Source organism: Coregonus clupeaformis, chromosome 7, assembly GCF_020615455.1.
Source record: "Coregonus clupeaformis isolate EN_2021a chromosome 7, ASM2061545v1, whole genome shotgun sequence".
NCBI lineage: Eukaryota > Metazoa > Chordata > Actinopteri > Salmoniformes > Salmonidae > Coregonus > Coregonus clupeaformis.
In genome coordinates this window covers 41239952-41261174 of record NC_059198.1, presented here as the reverse complement: position 1 = coordinate 41261174, position 21223 = coordinate 41239952, and the positions used below count along the sequence as shown (strand labels likewise).

Genomic DNA, 21223 nt, shown 5'->3' with positions numbered 1-21223 from the left:
AGCTGCCCCGGTCAACATTAAGTGCTGTTATTGTAACGGCTCAGCCACGAAGTTGTAGGTCACACAAGCTCACAGAACGGGACCGCTGAGTGCTGAAGCACGTAAAAATCGTCTATCCTCGGTTGCAACACTCATTACCGAGTTCCAAACTACCTCTGGAAGCAACGTCAGCACAATAACTGTTCGTCAGGAGCTTCATGAAATGGGTTTCCATGGCCAAACAGCCGCACACAAGCCTAAGATCACCTTGCGCAAAGCCAAGCGTTGGCTGGCGTGGTGTAAATCTCGCCGCCATTGGACTCTGGAGTAGTGGAAACGTGGTCTCTGGAGTGATGAATCACGCTTCACCATCTGGCAGTCCGACTGACAAATCTGGGTTTGGCGGATGCCAGGAAACGCTACCTGCTCCAAAGCATAGTACCAACTGTAAAGTTTGGTGGAGGAGGAATAATGGTATGGGGCTGTTTTTCATGGTTCGGGCTAGGCCCCTTAGTTCCAGTGAAGGGAAACCTTAACACTACAGCATACAATGACATTCTAGACTATTCTGTGCTTCCAACTTTGTGGCAACAGTTTAGGGAAGGCCCTTTCCTGTTTCAGCATGACAATGCCACCGCGCACAAAGCGAGGTCCATACAGAAATTGTTTGTCGAGATCGGTGTGGAAGAACTTGGCTGGCCTGCACAGAGCCCTGACCTCAACCCCATCGAACACCTTTGGGATGAATTGGAACGCCGACTGCGAGCCAGGCCTAATCGCCAAACATCAGTGCACGACCTCACTAATGCTTGTGGCTGAATGGAAGCAAGTCCCCGCAGCAATGTTCCAACATTTAGTGGAAAGCCTTCCCAGAAGAGTGGAGGCTGTTAAAGCAGCAAAGGGGGGACCAACTCCATATTAATGCCCATGATTTTGGAACGAGATGTTCGATGAGCAGGTGTTCACATACTTTTGGTCATGTAGTGTATGTATATTACACATTCATCTCACTGTAGCCTGAAAAAACTAAGCTTTGAATTACAGTCCCAGCTGTCCCGACAAACATATCTGGTCTATTCTCTCCCAAACAACTATGCCATGAATCTCCTACAGCTCGACATCTTTAATCCAAGGCGGGGGGGGGATACACACTGTCACTTTAAATCCCTTCTCCAGCTAGAGGCTACCCATCCCCCATTTCCCACAGTGTTTTCCCACTCCCCATTTCCTGTCCATGCACTATAGAATGTATCCATATGAAAATGATAACAAATGCATTCACCGGCAAATATGGGGATGATATGCAGCAGCGTGCAGATGTGTGTTTCTCAGATAGAGAATAGAAGAGAGGGTTAAGCGGTGGCCATTACAACTCAGAGTAGTAATCCATCCTCGCAGAGCCACCCCTCCCCCATTTCCACTACACCATGTGGCCAAACCTTTGAAAATCCTGCACAGCACACACACACCATTGTTCCTGATTCAGTAATGCTGCGATGAGAGAGCACTGTAACAGCATTCCAAGCCCCAAGTCCTGCTGTCACACACACTAACATGCACACGCTCACGGATCGGTGGGCAAGGCCAATCTGCACAAGGGGACGCAGCCCCTGCCTCGGCTGACGCCGTGCTGTCATACCGGGACAATCGCAGTCTGTCCTCCACTCAGCAAAAGCCAATGAATCGACAGGAATGAGTGCGTGAGGAGAGATGCTATGACTCGGGTCAGCATCTCCTGCTAGTAGAGAGAGAGAGAGATAGAGAGCCATGGGCAGGGATCCGGCTTCCTTTGTCTCAACAGAGTGGATCATCAGCTGATAAGAGCAGAGCACCAGAGCTGCATTCTACTACCTCTGCTGCTAGCCAGGGAGCCACTGAATGCACTCAGTGAGACCATTACACAGTACATCCAGCACAGCCAAAACAGCTGGTCTGTGATTTATTTAGAATTCAAGGCACACTTAACCAGCATGGCTACCACAGCATTCTGCAGCGATACGCCATCCCATCTGGTTTGCACTTAGTGGGACTATCATTTGTTTTTCAACAGGAGAATGACCCAACACACCTCCAGGCTGTGTAAGGGCTATTTGACCAAGAAGGAGAGTGATGAGTGCTGCATCAGATGACCTGGCGTCCACAATCACCCGACCTCAACCCAATTGAGATGGTTTGGGATGAGTTGGACTGCAGAGTGAAGGAAAAGCAGCTAACAAGTGCTCAGCATACATGGGCACTCCTTCACGACTGTTGGAAAAGCATTCCAGGTGAAGCTGGTTGAGAGAATGCCAAGAGTGTGCAAAGCTGTCATCAAGGCAAAGGGTGGCTACTTTGAAGAATCTAAAATCTAAAATGTATTTTCATTTGTTTAACAATTTGTTGGTTACTACAGGATTCAAATATGTGTTATTTCATCGTTGATGTCTTCACTATTATTCTACAATGTAGAAAATTGTCAAAAATAAAGAAAAACCCTTGAATGAGTAGGTGTGTCCAAACTTTTGACTGGTACAAAGCAGCAGTGATGAACAAATTGTCAAAAATGTAATCTGTGAGCCTACAGGTATAGATAGGGCTAAATGTATGCGTCACTGAACTAGATAATGAGACAAGAACAATCACATTTCGCGTGGAAATCCAGAGTAGAATGCTTATTTTAAAAAATAGTTATTTGAAGTACTCTCTCATCCTATTGCTCTGAAAGAATACATGCCAAAGAATACATTAATGAACAATTACGCTACAAGTGATGTGGGCTGTGCGAAATAAGTGTGGAATTCTACTACTTATTGTGGTGATCTGAAATAAGTATAATTCACATCAGTATCAACACCTGTCGGCGCGCTTCAATGGAGAGAGATCTTCAATCATGTGGTTTAATTTAGTTTACACAGGTCAAAATACACTGATAAATGTGTCTGATAAACGTGTAAACATTTTCAAATCCATCACTTTGTGGATCTCCATCTATGCATTTTCCAATAGAGTCGCATGCACACTTCTAAAGCAATTATATATTTGCAACATATGAGGCCAAATGACTTCATTGTAGGCTAAAGAAAACCGGTATTTGAGCCAATACTATAAGCTGCCATTTTCAAATAAATGCGATACTTATATTTTCATGACTGATCATTGAAGATTTTGATACATTTACCATAACACTCATTCGGAAATTGTATCTGGTCGCGAGTTACTGTTACTTATTGATCTACAATGTACCAATGCACCGAAAAGCCTAAATAACCTCTCGCATGAATGCTCAAAAAAAAAAAACATACAAAATGTTAACCATTTAATTATTGCACTGGCTATTTTAATGCCATTAAATAAGTGTCATTTTTGTACCATTCGATAAAGCCAATATCAATAGTAAAACGACTACCTACAGCACGTTATCCTAGGTTTGGGTACATTAGAATAATCCGAATTGGCGTTCTGCTTTTCTGTTACAGTTTGAAATCACTGAATACATTCTATAACTGATTGCCAATTCACTACCCCAATATTAAGCGAATGCCTATTACATAAATAGGGTGCTTACCTGCAAAAAAAGTTCCCAGAAGTGCAAAAGTCAGACAGGAAGCAAACATATTCCTTTAATTAAAAAGAAACACACCAGATGTTCTCCTTTTTAACCTATTTTCCTTTGTGAACATTTAAAAAGATGATCCGCACAACACAACGAGCCAAATGTCCCAAGGCCTTCGATGTCCACGGCACCAAGAGTTTGCGTTGCTTTTGTGTGTACAGCCCCCCAATGCAACAAAATTGCATGGGCTAAAAATAAGTTTTAAATATAAACAAATCCATTGGGAAAGGATCGGTCGAATCCAAAATGTAAAATCGACAAGGTAAAATGACCTCGATGTTTCAAAGAAACAATTGTCTCGCTCCGCGGTGCGCGTTAACCTTTTCTACTGTGTAGTCGTGAATGGCTGAGGACAGGGTCCGATATTCACATGCAGGAAACTGAACTGAGTCCAAAATGGCTTCTGAGAGGGGGAGTAAGCCAGAGTCAGCACAGCCAGTGGGAAAACCCGGATGTTTAAATACAAAGACAGGAACGCAATCAAAGAGGCATGGGTATGGAGTGCAGTGCAGCAATGTTGGAGCTTTAACCAATGCTTTAATTTCAGTGAAAATACTAGACAAGAAGTAAGACTTAGAAAGGGAATTAAATTATACACACTGGTAATAAAGGTCAACAGGGAAAAAAATAAATATATAATAATAATGCTGATGCCCACATCTAAACATAAGCCTATTTTTGGCTTTACAACAACAGTGCTTGGAATGAAAATCTGGTCTGTTTTCTGGAAAAGGCTGTACACTTTTCGTTCTGCTATTTATAAAGGTAAGTCTGCTTTCATTACATGATTATGTATCTTAGAGATACAACATTCTGGAGATACAACCATTAAATCAATTAAGCCATATGAACAAAAGGAAATTACCAATAATGGCAGGTAATAATGTAGCCTATAATGTATGTACACATTTCAATTGCTCACTTATAGGCCTATCCACATATCTGTAGTGACCCATTATGAATAACCGCTTTAGGAGACACTGATCAAATACTGATCAAATAAGAAATATCACAATTTCATACATAGGCTCAAAACAAATCCCAGCATAGTAGGGGGTCATGTAAGTAGCTAGTTCAATTGGTTATTGTAGTTCTAACAGCATGTTACAATGACATGTTGCATGTAAGCAGAGCCATATATAAAGCCATTGGCCTATAGCCTTGTATAAACCATGCATATCTAGTCTGTAGTTGTAAGAAAGTAGATCAGCTTTATCAAAATCTGGCAACTCGTCAAACAAGTCTTGCACACATCAAAGGGTTTTATGTCATAACTTGGAAACACATGTCTTTGTTTTTACACAGTGTACACATTGGAATTCGTCCAAAGATAAATTGCATTAATTATGAAATTGGTCTAGAAAGCATTCCTGAACTAGGGAGAATATGTTGGCTAATCACCAACTGTGGATCTTCTCTTATACACTAGGGTGAGACATGGCATTTTAGTTCAAGTTATGTAATGACATGTTATAAACATTTGCTACCTCAGCAACATATTTTTAACAACACAAGGGATGGCTCGCATACTTAGCTTTAGAGGAATGGAATATGTAACCTCTTATTCTTTCCAGGTTTGGTTTGGACAGGGACGGGGGGACGGGACACAGTTTACAGACTGGCTGGATATTTCTCATAGTGACATTACAGGAGCAGATAATAGCCGGCCTCCAACTCACACACATACACACACACATACACACAGATACACACACATACTCACACACACACAGCTTCTCTGAGCTGAAGAAAGAAGAGATTAGTATTTCACTGTCAATGTCCAAAAGTGTGATCACTGCTTGAATGAGTTAGCCAAATGATCTGACTGCATATAGCAAGTCAATAACGTGGATAATTAACATTAGGTGTATTCTATATTGTCACTAATATGTTTAAGCCTTTAGAACCGGAAATGATCTTAGTCTCATTCTTGTAGTAGACTAAAGTATTTGTGTTAGTAAGTTACTGGGATATTGGCCAAGTGGACAGGACTGTGAAGATTAAAAAGTATTCAGGCTTCGGATAGGATCGTGCCTCTGTTTCATGGATAGCTCAAACTCGATCTGATATTTTCCTCTTCCCTTAACATATGGGCCTTGATAGATATTCTATCGCAGTCAGTTTTTTGTTTTTGTTTTACATCTCAAAGAAACGTCAGTCTTGGACGTAACGGTAGATCTGCACTGAAGTCCCAGATTTAGTTCATTTCAATTTTACAACGAATTCAATAGAGAGAGAGAGAGAGAGAGAGAGAGAGAGAGAGAGAGAGAGAGAGAGAGAGAGAGAGAGAGAGAGAGAGAGAGAGAGAGAGAGAGAGAGAGAGAGAGAGAGAGAGAGAGAGAGAGAGAGAGAGAGGGATCATGAAAGAGGGACTCAAAGCAAAACTTTCAGATTTAGACACATCCTCGAAACAAAGGATGTTTGGTGTCAAGAGTTAGTTGTGTGAGATCAAACCAGTGGAAATTACATTGGTTAAATCAGTAGATGAGGTATTCACATGCACTGATTGACCAGCAGTAGTGTGTAAAATGCTCCCTCTTCACGTTTATGTACTTCATCTATCCCTCCACCCTTAATGGTTGCCATGGGAACAGCAGAAAAGGTTAACATATCCTTAAGACAGTGGTTGATCCTAGCGGCACCTTTTGTTTAACCTGTCGACAGACGCTTTTATAGCCAATGCATCCTTTGTGGTTAAACACAATCAGTTTACTCTTTCATGTTTGAATGAAACATTAATCTCACTTAATCAAATGGCATGGTGCACAACAGCTCAGTTTGAAAAAGCTCTGTAGCTTTTAGAAAAAGACAAACGGTGTGATACTATCATCAGTCAACACACAGCCCTGATGACCTCCCTCATTCAACCCATCCACTACAACTGTGGTGTAATTACTATTTTTGTTGTATCGCAGGTAGCAACTGGCCATACATCAGGAACAATTGTATAACAACCACTGCCAATATAGAAAGGCCTGTTCCGTTTAGTGGCAGATTTCATACTACAGTACTAATACAGTGCTTATCAGTTGAGAGAAGGTCTATGGTGACAGTGGTCTCCTTGTCTTTGGCACTACACTACTTCACACACTCCTATATATGAGCCAGGCAGCATGTCTTACAAGGCCTCCTGGACAATGTGGAGTGAGTTATGTCATTCTGAACATTGGATCAAATCTCAGAGCAGGTTTGTACATGCTACGTACAGGTAAAAGACTCGTCAGTCAACAGTACATCCCCCTGAAGGTCTTGTCAGACACACCAGTGAATGGAATGACAGTAGACTGTCTCGCTAACATAACTGTATGTAACTTGGCATGTACAGGTTAACCACATCAACAGTAGCATACCATACAATATGTCCTCAAGACCATATGTCCTCAAGATGAGAGACAGAAATGTATTCATATTTTTTCTTTTTATTCAGAATTTTCAGGGGGTGCTGCAGCACCCTCAGCACCCTTAATTCCCACGGCTATGCTCAAGACAACATGTCACTGAGAGTCCTTTTCACACACACAGCCTCAGGTGAATAACACATAGTTCCTCTGTATGCACAGGACACACACACTAATGATATGTATCAGCATACTTTACAGAGGCACACCAACATGGCACACATACACACAAACACACACACAGCCACACACACACATAGGTGAATGGCGTGCTAGCAGTCCTTTCCGGTCAGAGTGTATCGATTTCATTGCGCCCTTGAGGGCACACCATGACTCAACAGGCAGGACAGGTATTCCCATGATTCAGCAAACCATACTGACATGCCGAGCTGGAGGAGGACATACGTTTAACTGCCAAAATACAGGAAACGCCAACATAAAGCGTCTAAAGATGGTGTTGGGCTACACAAGTGTTTCCATTCTTTTGACAGTTACCAGTATGTGGTTATCAATTATGACTATGACAGCTAGCAATGAGATTAGAGGACGGCTAGCTTTCAGATGTGAAAATGAGTATACTTATGAGAGGCCAACATGGCTGCGCTCTTTGAACGGCATGTGGTGTGTGATAGCGTTCTGTTGAAGGAGAGACAATATGATAGATGTCAACATATTGTTTGTTTCCTCTTGGGGTTGCTTGTATCACATTACACACACACACACACACACACACACACCACGGCACATTCAGTTAATGTACTGATAGACGTGCAGTATGTCCACGTAGGCACCAGCATTGTGTCTCTGTGAGGCTGGAGGATTTGATGCACGGCCAGGGAACATCACATGACGGCCTTGCATAAGTGCCCCGTCATCAGCAGAGCCTAATATATACAGTATATGGCTGTGGTCATAGCAGGCGAATATCATGATGTAAGTCCTCTATGGTCACAATGTGTTCCTAATGTCCATCAATGATTAATGCTCCCCATTATGTTTCATAATGAGAGGTGATTATCATATACAAGATAGCATTCTCGCCCACAGATCTATACGAAGCCTTTACCCACATCAAAAATATGATATGTTTCTATACAAATATAGCTCTTGATAAAATGTAAGCCGAGGCCAATCTGTCCACTATGTGTTGGAGTGATTGCTACATTTACATTTGCTGTATGCTGATCTTGAGGGAAGCATCTCATATGACTCACAGAGCTGGAACTGTGTCAATATTTGACGGAGTGGAGGAAATCATTTTCCAGCAAAGCAATATCTCTGGCAAACATCAAATCAATCATAAGCAATTAAGTGGAGGGGAAACATATCCATCTACTTAATAATGTCCAAAAGCTCTTATCTGTAGGCCTATGCACCATTGAAGAGACAAATACATTTTCTTCAGGAAAATCTGTGGGCGAACTGTAAAATTATCTACTCACTCTTTTGAAATTCAGGACATAATATATTTTGACATTTTCGTGGTGCCAATAAGCCCAAATCTGTGGAGAAAATAAAATACTGTACATCTTATTATAATCTGGCAGCAGGATTTGCATTGCACATTGTTGAAGAAAAGTCTACATAATATCATGCTGCCAGATTCAAATGAGGTTTACAGTATTTTTTGCACAGATATCTGCACTTTTGCACCACGAAAATGTTGCCTACAGCGCACGCCATTTCTATGGGCACAAGCACTGTTCAACACACAAACTGTTGACATCCCTCTTTTTGGTGGATACATTTTTTTGCACATTCTGCAAAATGTTGCCGTTTTAAAGCTCATTTTCTTGCAATTCTATACATTTTGCCATGTCAAATGTGTATTCGTGTGATATTTGAGTGACTCAAACATTACAACAAAAAACCTAGCTAAACATGGGCTAGTTGATCTGGGCATTTCTGACAAGTTACAAATCGCTCTCTAAGGTATGCAATGACTGACATGACGAGGAAAACTGATGATGCACTAACCAATTTCTAAATTTCACCTTGTGCATTCTACTATTACTACTTTCAAGAGTAAGTTGAAAGCCAGACTGAGTTCCTTACTCCGCTCCCCCCTGCGACCCCACACGCCCCACAGTTTGGGAACCACTGGCCTAGAGTATCATGCTTTTGGAAAATGAGAAGGCATTCGTTTAGTAGAAATGTGTTGGTGCTTGTAGTTTAGATGAGGTAACCTGAAGACAAACTAGCAAAATTATCTAAATGGTCAAGATGCACAGACAAAAACACAGTCAATTTAATTCCACTTAACTCATTCTGCCATAGTGATATTTTTGGGCCATAAAAATGCATAAATTCACATCAATCATAATGAAATGGATAGCTAGTCTGAAGGGATCCACTACGCTACACCTGATTTACATAAATTCCCCTCAAACGAAAGGTCATGAATTTAAAAATCACAGATGATTTATTTCACGATTTGTCAGTAGGTATGGGGCATTATAGAGATGAAGATAGAACATCAATTATATGAACTAAATCTATAAATGTAAGTATCCTGAATTGTACCTTAATAACCTGAATGATGGCCTCATGTGAATGCACATTTCTGCTCATTTAATTTTGTTTGTAAATGTTGCTCAATCTCATTTTGATATAATTGCAGATAAAATTATGATGCATCAAACAAAAAACACAGTTGTTGATACTTCGGAGGATTGTCGTATGTCATCATTATTAACCAAAACATTTAGTTGAAAACTATTCCCCTATTTGATAATTGATCATGTAAAGAAAGCCCAGAGCAGACATGGGATGGGTAAAGATGACAGTTGACAGAGTGCTGTGGTACTGGGGCTTGAAAACGTTAGAGCCATTTCTTTCTGGCTGGGGAGTTTAGCAATGGAGAGTGAAAGGCACTGTGGGGTCAACTTCCTCATGAAAAAGACTAAATGCTGCCCTGTGGCTACAATTACCAATTGCAGCATTCATCCAGTGTGTGTGTGTGTGTGTGTGTGTGTGTGTGTGTGTGTGTGTGTCAGCAAGTCATCAGTCTATTTGCTTCTGTATTAATGTGTGTAACTGTGAGCATGCGGGAGGGTTTGTGTGTATGTGGTTGTTTGCTGTTTGTACATCTATGCATGTGGGCGTGTGGGTGTTCTTGGAACCCGATGCAGGGGCACTGAAGGTGTTGATCTATGATGTCTCAGGCCACTCCTCTAATCTTGCCCATAGTTCCTGCTCCCCGCTCAGCCCTCGTCGCTCAGCACTCCCTAGCCGAGGTGACGGTCTTCCAGGTCACCACCTGCATTCTTATGGGCCTGGATGGGCCCCAAGGAGGGGTGGAGAGGGCAGGGAGGGGAGGGTGACTCCAGCCCTTCCCCTCTTCCTTCCTGCAGAATAGATCACCAGTGTGCGCAGGCAGCGCCGCGACTGATTTATAACCCCACACGCTCCTCTCCCCTGTCACATCCTCTGGGGCCCACGTGCAGCGCCTCAGCCACCGCCTGTAATAGCCAAACCTGATGCTCACCATCCCCTGCTGCCCTGATGCTCCCCACACTCTGCTCCCTCTACCACGAAATAATCAACAGCCTACCAATTTATAGAACCCCCATGGAAACAGTAAAATGAGTTACTCAGGGGTTTCGTAAATTAACATCAGCGCTTTGGTGTATAACACCCCATTAACTATTGGAAAGAGAGAGAGAGAGAGAGAGAGAGAGAGAGAGAGAGAGAGAGAGAGAGAGAGAGAGAGAGAGAGAGAGAGAGAGAGAGAGAGAGAGAGAGAGAGGAGGTAGGCCTATTTCCCAGACACCTTTCATTACCTGGTTAAGGTTTGAGTTTGAGTTTATTTAGATTTTTACAGGGACAGTGCACATTAAATCAACGTTTCAGTAAAAGTGCTGGTTTTAGCCAGCCGGCAAATTTTCAACCGCAGTCCCTGGGCAGGTTATTAGGTCTGTTTTTTTCGGACATGTCTCCAACTAAACAACCAGAAAATTACGTCAGTATGATGTCTAATGACACATTTTCCTTATGGATACATACTGCACGTGTTAACAGGCATGTATTAGCAGCTGGTCTGTTTGGAGTCTATGTCTATGTTCACGACAAGGACCAGGCCATTATGGTTGTGTTGTGGCAGTGATTCCACAGTCACACTTGTATGACTCCTTGTAAATCAGAGGTAAGCTAAGGTGAGGTGAGGGCTTAGTGAAGTGCTAACTGCTGCTCTGGCATTTCAGCATGTCGCAGATGGTGTCATAAAATTGAATTAATGGATATTACGCTCATACAAAAGCTTAAAGTTCCTCGGCGTGCACATCACTGACAACCTGAAATGGTCCCTTCACACAGACAACGTGGTGAAGAAGGCGTAACGGCGCCTCTTCAACCTCAGGAGGCAGAAGAAATTTGGCTTGGCCCCTAAGACCCTTACAAACTTATACAGATACACCATTGAGAGCACTCTGTCGGGATATATCACCGCCTGGTAAGGCAATTGCACCGTCCGCAACCTCAGGGCTCTCCAGAGGGTGGTGCGGTCAGCCCATTGCATCACCGGGGGCACACTGCCTGCCCTCCAGGACATCTACAGCACCGATGTCACAGGAAGGCCAAGAAGATCATCAAGGACCTCAGCCACCCGGGCCACGGCCTGTTCACCCGACTACCATCTAGAAGACGGAGACAGTAAAGGTGCATCAAAGCTGGGACCGAGAGACTGAGAAACAGCCTCTATCTCCAGGCCATCAAATTGTTAAACAGTCACTACTAGCCTTAGTCACTGTCCTAGTCAGCTACCATACGGTACTCTACCCTGCACCTTAGAGACTGCAGCCCTATGTACATAGTCATTGAACACTTGTCACTTTAATGTTTACCCACTGGTCATGGCTCATCCTATATAACTACTGCTGTACACACCTTTTCTATTCACGTACTGTCCATACTGTCTTTAAACACCATTAAGAAAAGCAATTTTTTTGTCCATTAAAAGAACATAAAATTGATCAGAAATACAGTGTAGACATTGGTAATGTTGTAAATGGCTATTGTAGCTGGAAACGGCTGATTTTTTTATGGAATACATAGGCGTACAGAGGCCCATTATCAGCAACCATCAGTCCTGTGTTCCATTGGCACATTGTGTTTGCTAATCCATGTTTATCATTTTAAAAGGCTAATTGATCATTAGAAATCCCTTTTGCAATTATGTTAGCAGAGCTGAAAACTTTTGTGCTGATTAAAGAAGCAATAAAACTGGCCTTCTTGAGACTAGTTGAGTATCTGGAGCATCAGCAATTGTGGGTTCAATCACAGGCTCAAAATGGCCAGAAACAAATAACTTTCTTCTGAAACTTGTCAGTCTATTCTTGCTCTGAGAAATGAAGGCTATTCCATGCGAGAAATTGCCAAGAAACTGAAGATCTCGTACAGAACAGCGCAAACTGGCTCTAACCAGAATAGAAAGAGGAGTGGGAGGCCCCGGTGCACAACTGAGCAAGAGGACAAATACATTAGAGTGTCACTGGAGATGTGTTGGGTCACTGTCCTCTTGAAAAACAAATGATAGACCCATTTAGCCCAAACAAGATCGGATGGTGTATCACTGCAGAATGCTGTGGTAGCCATGCTGGTTAAGTGTGCCTTGAATTCTAAATCCCCTGACCTCAACCCAATTGAGATGGTTTGGGATGAGTCGGACCGCAGAGTGAAGGAAAAGCAGCCAACAAGTGCTCAGCATATGGGGGAACTCCTTCAAGACTGTTGGAAAAGCATTCCAGGTGAAGCTGGTTGAGAGAATGCCAAGAGTGTACAAAGCTGTCATCAAGGCAAAGGGTGGCTATTTGAAGAATCTGAAATATAAAATATATTTTGATTTGTTTACTACATGATTCCATATGTGTTATTTCATAGTTTTGATGTCTTTACTATTATTCTACAATGTAGAAAATAATTAAAATAAAGAAAACCCCTTGAATGAGTAGGTGTGTCCAAACTTTTGACTGGTAGTGTATATATACAGTGCCTTCGGAAATTATTCAGAACCCTTGACTTTTCCAACATTTTGTTACGTTATAGCCTTCTTCTAAAATTGATTACATTTTTTTCCCCTCACCAATCTACACACAATACACCATAATGACAACACAAAAACAGGTTTTTAGACATTTTTGCTAATTTATAAATAAGAAAACCCTGAAATATAACATTTCCATAAGTATTCAGACCCTTTACTCAGTACTTTGTTGAAGCACCTTTGGCAGCGATTACAGCATCGAGTCTTCTTCGATATGACGCTACAAGCTTGGCACACCTGTATTTGGGGAGTTTCTCCCATTCTTCTCTGCAGATCCTCCCAAGCTCTGTCAGGTTGGATGGGGAGCGTTGCTGCACAGCTATTTTCAGGTCTCTCCAGAGATGTTCGATCAGGTTTAAGTCCGGGCTCTGGCTGGGCCACTTAAGGACATTCAGAGACTTGTCCCGAAGCCACTCCTGCATTGTCTTGGCTGTGTGCTTAGGGTTGTTGTCCTGTTGGAAGGTGAACCTTCGTCCCAGTCGGAGGTCCTGAGCGCTCTGGTGCAGGTTTTCATCAAGGATCATTCATCATCATTTTACATTTTAGCAGACACTCTTATCCAGAGCGACTTACAGTTAGTGAGTGCATACATTATTTTTTTCATACTGGCCCCCCATGGGAATCGAACCCACAACCCTGGCATTGCAAACGCCATCCCTGCCGGCCAAACCCTCCCCTACCTTGGACGACGCTGGGCCAATTGTGCGCCGCCCCATTCACCTTTCCCTCGACTCTGACTAGTCTCCCAGTCCCTGCTGCTGAAAAACATCCCCACAGCATGACGCTGCCACCACCATGCTTCACCGTAGGGATGGTGGCAGCTTTCCTCCAGACGTGACGCTTGGCATTCAGGCCAAAGAGTTCAATCTTGGTTTCATCAGACCAGAGAATCTTGTTTCTCATGGTCTGAGATTCTTTAGGTGCCATTTGGCAAACTCCAAGTGGAATATCATGTGCCTTTTACTGAGGAATGGCTTCCGTCTGGCCACTCTACCATAAAGGCCTGATTGGTGGAGTGCTGCAGAGATGGTTGTCCTTCTGGAAGGTTCTCCCATCTCCACAGAGGAACTCTAGAGCTCTGTCAGAGTGACCAACGGGTTCTTGGTCACCTCCCTGACCAAGGCCCTTCTCCCCCGATTGCTCAGTTTGGCCGGGCGGCCAGCTCTAGGAAGAGTCTTGGTGTTTCCAAACTTCTTCCATTTAAGAATGATGGAGGCCACTGTGTTCTTGCGGACTTTCAATACTGCAGAATTTTTTTTGTACTCTTCCCCAGATCTGTGCCTCTTCACAATCCTGTCTCGGAGCTCTATGGACAATTCCTTTGACATCATGGCTTGGATTTTGCTCTGACATGCACTGTCAACTGTGGGACCTTATATAGACAGGTGTGTGCCTTTCCAAATCATGTCCAATCAATTTAATTTACCACAGGTGGACTCCAATCAGTTGTAGAAACATCTCAAGGATGATCAATGAAACAGGATGCACCTGAGCTCAATTTCGAGTCTCACAGCAAAGGGTCTGAATACTTATGTAAATAAGGTATTTTTGTTTCATTGATTTCTAAAACCAGTTTTCAATTTGTCATTATGGGGTATTGTGTGTAGATTGCTGAGGATTTTTACTTTCCGAAGGCACTGTGTATATACAGTGGGGGAAAAAAGTATTTAGTCAGCCACCAATTGTGCAAGTTCTCCCACTTAAAAAGATGAGAGATGCCTGTAATTTTCATCATAGGTACACGTCAACTATGACAGACAACTTGAGAATTTTTTTTCCGGAAAATCACATTGTAGGATTTTTAATGAATTTATTTGCAAATTATGGTGGAAAATAAGTATTTGGTCACCTACAAACAAGCAAGATTTCTGGCTCTCACAGACCTGTAACTTCTTCTTTAAGAGGCTCCTCTGTCCTCCACTCGTTACCTGTATTAATGGCACCTGTTTGAACTTGTTATCAGTATAAAAGACACCTGTCCACAACCTCAAACAGTCACACTCCAAACTCCACTATGGCCAAGACCAAAGAGGTGTCAAAGGACACCAGAAACAAAATTGTAGACCTGCACCAGGCTGGGGAGACTGAATCTGTAATAGGTAAGCAGCTTGGTTTGAAGAAATCAACTGTGGGAGCAATTATTAGGAAATGGAAGACATACAAGACCACTGATAATCTCCCTCGATTTGGGGCTCCACGCAAGATCTCACCCCGTGGGGTCAAAATGATCACAAGAACGGTGAGCAAAAATCCCAGAACCACACGGGGGGACCTAGTGAATGACCTGCAGAGAGCTGGGACCAAAGTAACAAAGCCTACCATCAGTAACACACTACGCCGCCAGGGACTCAAATCCTGCAGTGCCAGACGTGTCCCCCTGCTTAAGCCAGTACATGTCCAGGCCCGTCTGAAGTTTGCTAGAGTGCATTTGGATGATCCAGAAGAGGATTGGGAGAATGTCATATGGTCAGATGAAACCAAAATAGAACTTTTTGGTAAAAACTCAACTCGTCGTGTTTGGAGGACAAAGAATGCTGAGTTGCATCCAAAGAACACCATACCTACTGTGAAGCATGGGGGTGGAAACATCATGCTTTGGGGCTGTTTTTTCTGCAAAGGGACCAGGATGACTGATCCGTGTAAAGGAAAGAATGAATGGGGCCATGTATCGTGAGATTTTGAGTGAAAACCTCCTTCCATCAGCAAGGGCATTGAAGATGAAACGTGGCTGGGTCTTTCAGCATGACAATGATCCCAAACACACCGCCCGGGCAACGAAGGAGTGGCTTCGTAAGAAGCATTTCAAGGTCCTGGAGTGGCCTAGTCAGTCTCCAGATCTCAACCCCATAGAAAAAGCCCCAAAACATCACTGCTCTAGAGGAGATCTGCATGGAGGAATGGGCCAAAATACCAGCAACAGTGTGTGAAAACCTTGTGAAGACTTACAGAAAACGTTTGACCTGTGTCATTGCCAACAAAGGGTATATAACAAAGTATTGAGAAACTTTTGTTATTGACCAAATACTTATTTTCCACCATTTTGCAAATAAATTCATTAAAAATCCTACAATGTGATTTTCTGGATTTTTTTTTCTCATTTTGTCTGTCATAGTTGACGTGTACCTATGATGAAAATTACAGGCCTCTCTCATCTTTTTAAGTGGGAGAACTTGCACAATTGGTGGCTGACTAAATACTTTTCCCCCCCACTATATATATATATATATATATATATATATATATATATATATATATACAGTGGGGAGAACAAGTATTTGATACACTGCCGATTTTGCAGGTTTTCCTACTTACAAAGCATGTAGAGGTCTGTAATTTTTATCATAGGTACACTTCAACTGTGAGAGACGGAATCTAAAACAAAAATCCAGAAAATCACATTGTATGATTTTTAAGTAATTAATTTGCATTTTATTGCATGATATAAGTATTTGATCAACCAGTAAGAACCTACCAACCAGTAAGAATTCCGGCTCTCACAGACCTGTTAGTTTTTCCTTAAGAAGCCCTCCTGTTCTCCACTCATTACCTGTATTAACTGCACCTGTTTGAACTCGTTACCTGTATAAAAGACACCTGTCCACACACTCAATCAAACAGACTCCAACCTCTCCACAATGGCCAAGACCAGAGAGCTGTGTAAGGACATCAGGGATAAAATTGTAGACCTGCACAAGGCTATTTTATTTAAGGCTGGGATGGGCTACAGAACAATAGGCAAGCAGCTTGGTGAGAAGGCAACAACTGTTGGCGCAATTATTAGAAAATGGAAGAAGTTCAAGATGACGGTCAATCACCCTCGGTCTGGGGCTCCATGCAAGATCTCACCTCGTGGGGCATCAATGATCATGAGGAAGGTGAGGGATCAGCCAAGAACTACACGGGACCACAGTCTCAAAGAAAACCATTAGTAACACACTACGCCGTCATGGATTAAAATCCTGCAGCGCACGCAAGGTCCCCCTGCTCAAGCCAGCGCATGTCCAGGCCCGTCTGAAGTTTGATAATGACCATCTGGATGATCCAGAGGAGGAATGGGAGAAGGTCATGTGGTCTGATGAGACAAAAATAGAGCTTTTTGGTCTAAACTCCACTCGCCGTGTTTGGAGGAAGAAGAAGGATGAATACAACCCCAAGAACACCATCCCAACCGTGAAGCATGGAGGTGGAAACATCATTCTTTGGGGATGCTTTTCTGCAAAGGGGACAGGACGACTGCACCGTATTGAGGGGAGGATGGATGGGGCCATGTATTGCGAGATCTTGGCCAACAACCTCCTTCCCTCAGTAAGAGCATTGAAGATGGGTCGTGGCTGGGTCTTCCAGCATGACAACGACCCGAAACACACAGCCAGGGCAACTAAGGAGTGGCTCCGTAAGAAGCATCTCAAGGTCCTGGAGTGGCCTAGCCAGTCTCCAGACCTGAACCCAATAAAAAATCTTTGGAGGGAGCTGAAAGTCCGTATTGCCCAGCGACAGCCCCGAAACCTGAAGGATCTGGAGAAGGTCTGTATGGAGGAGTGGGCCAAAATCCCTGCTGCAGTGTGTGCAAACCTGGTCAAGACCTACAGGAAACGTATGATCTCTGTAATTGCAAACAAAGGTTTCTGTACCAAATATTAAGTTCTGCTTTTCTGATGTATCAAATACTTATGTCATGCAATAAAATGCAAATGAATTACTTAAAAATCATATAATGTGATTTTCTGGATTTTTGTTTTAGATTCCGCCTCTCACAGTTGAAGTGTACCTATGATAAAAATTACAGACCTCTACATGCTTTGTAAGTAGGAAAACCTGCAAAATCGGCAGTGTATCAAATACTTGCTCTCCCCACTGTATAATGGTGTTTAAAGACAGTATGGACAGTACGTGAATAGAAAAGGTGTGTACAGCAGTAGTTATATAGGATGAGCCATGACTAGAATATTATTTATATTTATATTCTGGTCTCTGACATTGCTCATTGCTCGTATTACTGCACTGTTGGAACTAGAAACAGAAGCATTTCGCTGTAACTGCGATAACATCAGCAAATCTGTGTAAGCGTCTAATCAACTTTAATTTGATTTGATTACAAGTATTAGTGCTTCTTCAAATGAATCTGCGATTTGGCCCTGGAGGCAATATGTTATTTCCCACTCCCTGATAGGATATGATTGACTCCTCACACCAAAGACTCATATGCATGTACATAGCTGGTGTTTAAACTTTTGTCCCACTGTATGGCCTTTTTCCTAATTGTTCATGTTTATTTAATCTTATTCATCAGTTGAGGAAAGAGACCGGAACAGCAGACCGGAACAGTCGATAGCGACTGGGTGCATTTTCAGTGTATGGTGTGGGTATGGGGAGAGTGAGAGAGAGAAAGACAGAGAGACAGAGAAAGCAGGAACAGAGGGAGAGCGAGGGAGAGAGAAAGAGAGAGACAGAGAGAGAGAGAGAGAGAGAGAGAGAGAGAGAGAGAGAGAGAGAGAGAGAGAGAGAGAGAGAGAGAGAGAGAGAGAGAGAGAGAGAGCTATCAGGCAAGAAAGAGAGCGAACAACAGAGAGACACCAAGAGGGAGAGAGAAGAAGAGAGCGAGAGCGAGAGCGAGCAAGCGAGAGAGAAAGAGAGAGGGGGGCATGAGCAAGCGACTGACAGAGGGAGAGAGAGATTGAGAAAGAGAGTGAGGGGAAAGAGGGAGAGAATGCTACGTGTGGCTACTTTCAAAACTGCAAGGCTGCTCCGGTGAGAGAAACAAAGGCGAGCCAATGCACAAAGGAGAAAGATCTATACACAGCTCAGGGATGACCTTCGTATGGGGAGAAAATATCATAGCCTCTTTAGAAAAGACAGCATACAGATGTAGGATCTTAATTTGATCCCCCTGTTGTTGCAGGAAATGTCCTGCACAGCAGGGAATGCAAACCTGTAGTGTGTTCAAGGTTTGGAAAGGATTCTAAAGTTTGTGATTTCCATTTTAAAATTTCAGACTTCATTTGCCCTAACCAAAAATGTATCAACCCCGACAAAAATGTCCATTAATTATAATCCACACAATAATATTTCCTGCTATGAGAAACTGGTCAAATTAAGATCCTGCATCTGTTTAGGTCACAATGGAGCCATTGTGTGAGGGTCCTTGTGGAAACAATAGAGAAATGTTTCACCTTTCAATTGTTAACCAGTCACAAACATTTTCTCAGTAATGTTTTCCCAATGAGCTAAAGGTCATGTACAGTGGGGAAAAAAAGTATTTAGTCAGCCACCAATTGTGCAAGTTCTCCCACTTAAAAAGATGAGAGAGGCCTGTAATTTTCATCATAGGTACACGTCAACTATGACAGACAAATTGAGAAAAAAAATTCAAGAAAATCACATTGTAGGATTTTTTATGAATTTATTTGCAAATTATGGTGGAAAATAAGTATTTGGTCACCTACAAACAAGCAAGATGTCTGGCTCTCACAGACCTGTAACTTCTTCTTTAAGAGGCTCCTCTACAGAAAACGTTTGACCTGTGTCATTGCCAACAAAGGGTATATAACAAAGTATTGAGAAACTTTTGTTATTGACCAAATACTTATTTTCCACCATAATTTGCAAATAAATTCATTAAAAATCCTACAATGTGATTTTCTGGAGAGAAAAAAATCTCATTTTGTCTGTCATAGTTGACGTGTACCTATGATGAAAATTACATGCCTCTCTCATCTTTTTAAGTGGGAGAACTTGCACAATTGGTGGCTGACTAAATACTTTTTTTCCCCACTGTATATGACTCGTATGAGCACACTTTACGTAGCAAAATGAAGCCTGAGGGAAACAAAAGAATGCAATGAATTGCCTATATAGCCAGTATGGCTATCATAAATCATCCTGTCTTTACCTGGACATGCAAAGAGTCGCAGACTATACAGCCTTGACCTGACATTGCATTTCTATTGTCATTTTGGGTTGGGGGGTTGTGGTTTAGAGAGAGGGAGAGCAACCCTGCCAAAGTTGACAGCTGTGTGTGTGCGTGCGTGCGCATGTGTTTGTGCGTGTGTGTGTATACATGCACGCTCGTGAGTGTGTGTATTCCCCCAGGTGGCATACCTCTGTTCAATCTGTCAACCCTGTGGCAGCAAATTAGCTCCCAAGCCGAGGCAGAGGGTTCCTCCAGCACTGCAGGTTTGTGTGCCTCCACCTCCACGCCTCCATTCCAGTAAACATATGCACACAAACAGTGCATCCGCTTTTGGTGAAGGAGATGCAGCCTCACCAACGCATCAGATGCATATCTCCTACAAGAAGTCTCACTCCTGCAGGAGGAACATGTATCACGTTGGCCTTTGTTCCCAAAAAAATAACCTGGCTTGTTTTATTTATATCCGGAGCAGATTTTTATCTGGGTTAATTTGAGTTGGCTTTATTAACCCTTTTAGACTCGTAAATCAGTGGGAAGAAAACGAAAACTGATAAGACGACTTAGTTAATCTTTAATTATTTGATAGGGAAACATTTCATACCAAAAGATGGGGGAAGAACCTGACAGTTGGTTTCGTTCCCTTCCCTGGCTCTGCGTTTAGCAGAAATACTGTAGTCTGACAAATTTGAGATAAGATCGGAAGTAATTTACACGGCGTTATCGGGTTGGTCTAAGAGATCCATTATTATGAGGAGTCAGAAGAGATTTGATCAAGCCCCCATCAATCTCCAATGGCAAGTTTGAAAAAGTATTTACATTCTCTTACAGTAATATTAGTGTAATTTAACTTAAAACATCTACGGATTAGTTACTGCAATATAGGCCGTAACACTTATTGTACATTTCATGAGAATTGTTGAGTATGATAAAGTAATTTATAACTGTATCTGAATGACCAGTGGTCTCCTGTGGGGATATATAGATATATAGGTGTACAGGTGTAGGATCTTAATTTGACCTATGTTGTCATAGCAAAATAATCCTGCAGCAACAGGATTTGAACATTTAGTCCATAATGTTGCTTGATCGGTGGTTAGGATATTAGCTGGCCAAAAGTAGGCTACATGAAAAGTGCAATACTGTTAATATCCCTTAATATTCCTTCCTGTAGGTTCATGCTCTACAACATTCGCAGAGTATGACCCTACCTTACACAGGAAGCGGCACAGGGCCTAATCTAGGCACTTGTCATCTCCCGTCTGGATTACTGCAACTCGCTGTTGGCTGGGCTCCCTGCCTGTGCC

General features: G+C 42.5%; 1 protein-coding gene across 1 annotated transcript in view; it reads right to left on the bottom strand.

The window, feature by feature from the left end:
• LOC121569187 (activin receptor type-2B-like) overlaps positions 1-3951 on the bottom strand; it is a 57894-nt gene extending 53943 nt beyond the window's left edge. Inside the window, exon 1 of the mRNA XM_041879934.2 lies at positions 3524-3951. Coding sequence (XP_041735868.1) covers positions 3524-3572 — 49 coding nt within the window. The 5' untranslated portion in view covers positions 3573-3951. The remainder of the gene's footprint in view (positions 1-3523) is intronic.
• Positions 3952-21223: the final 17272 nt, after the last annotated feature.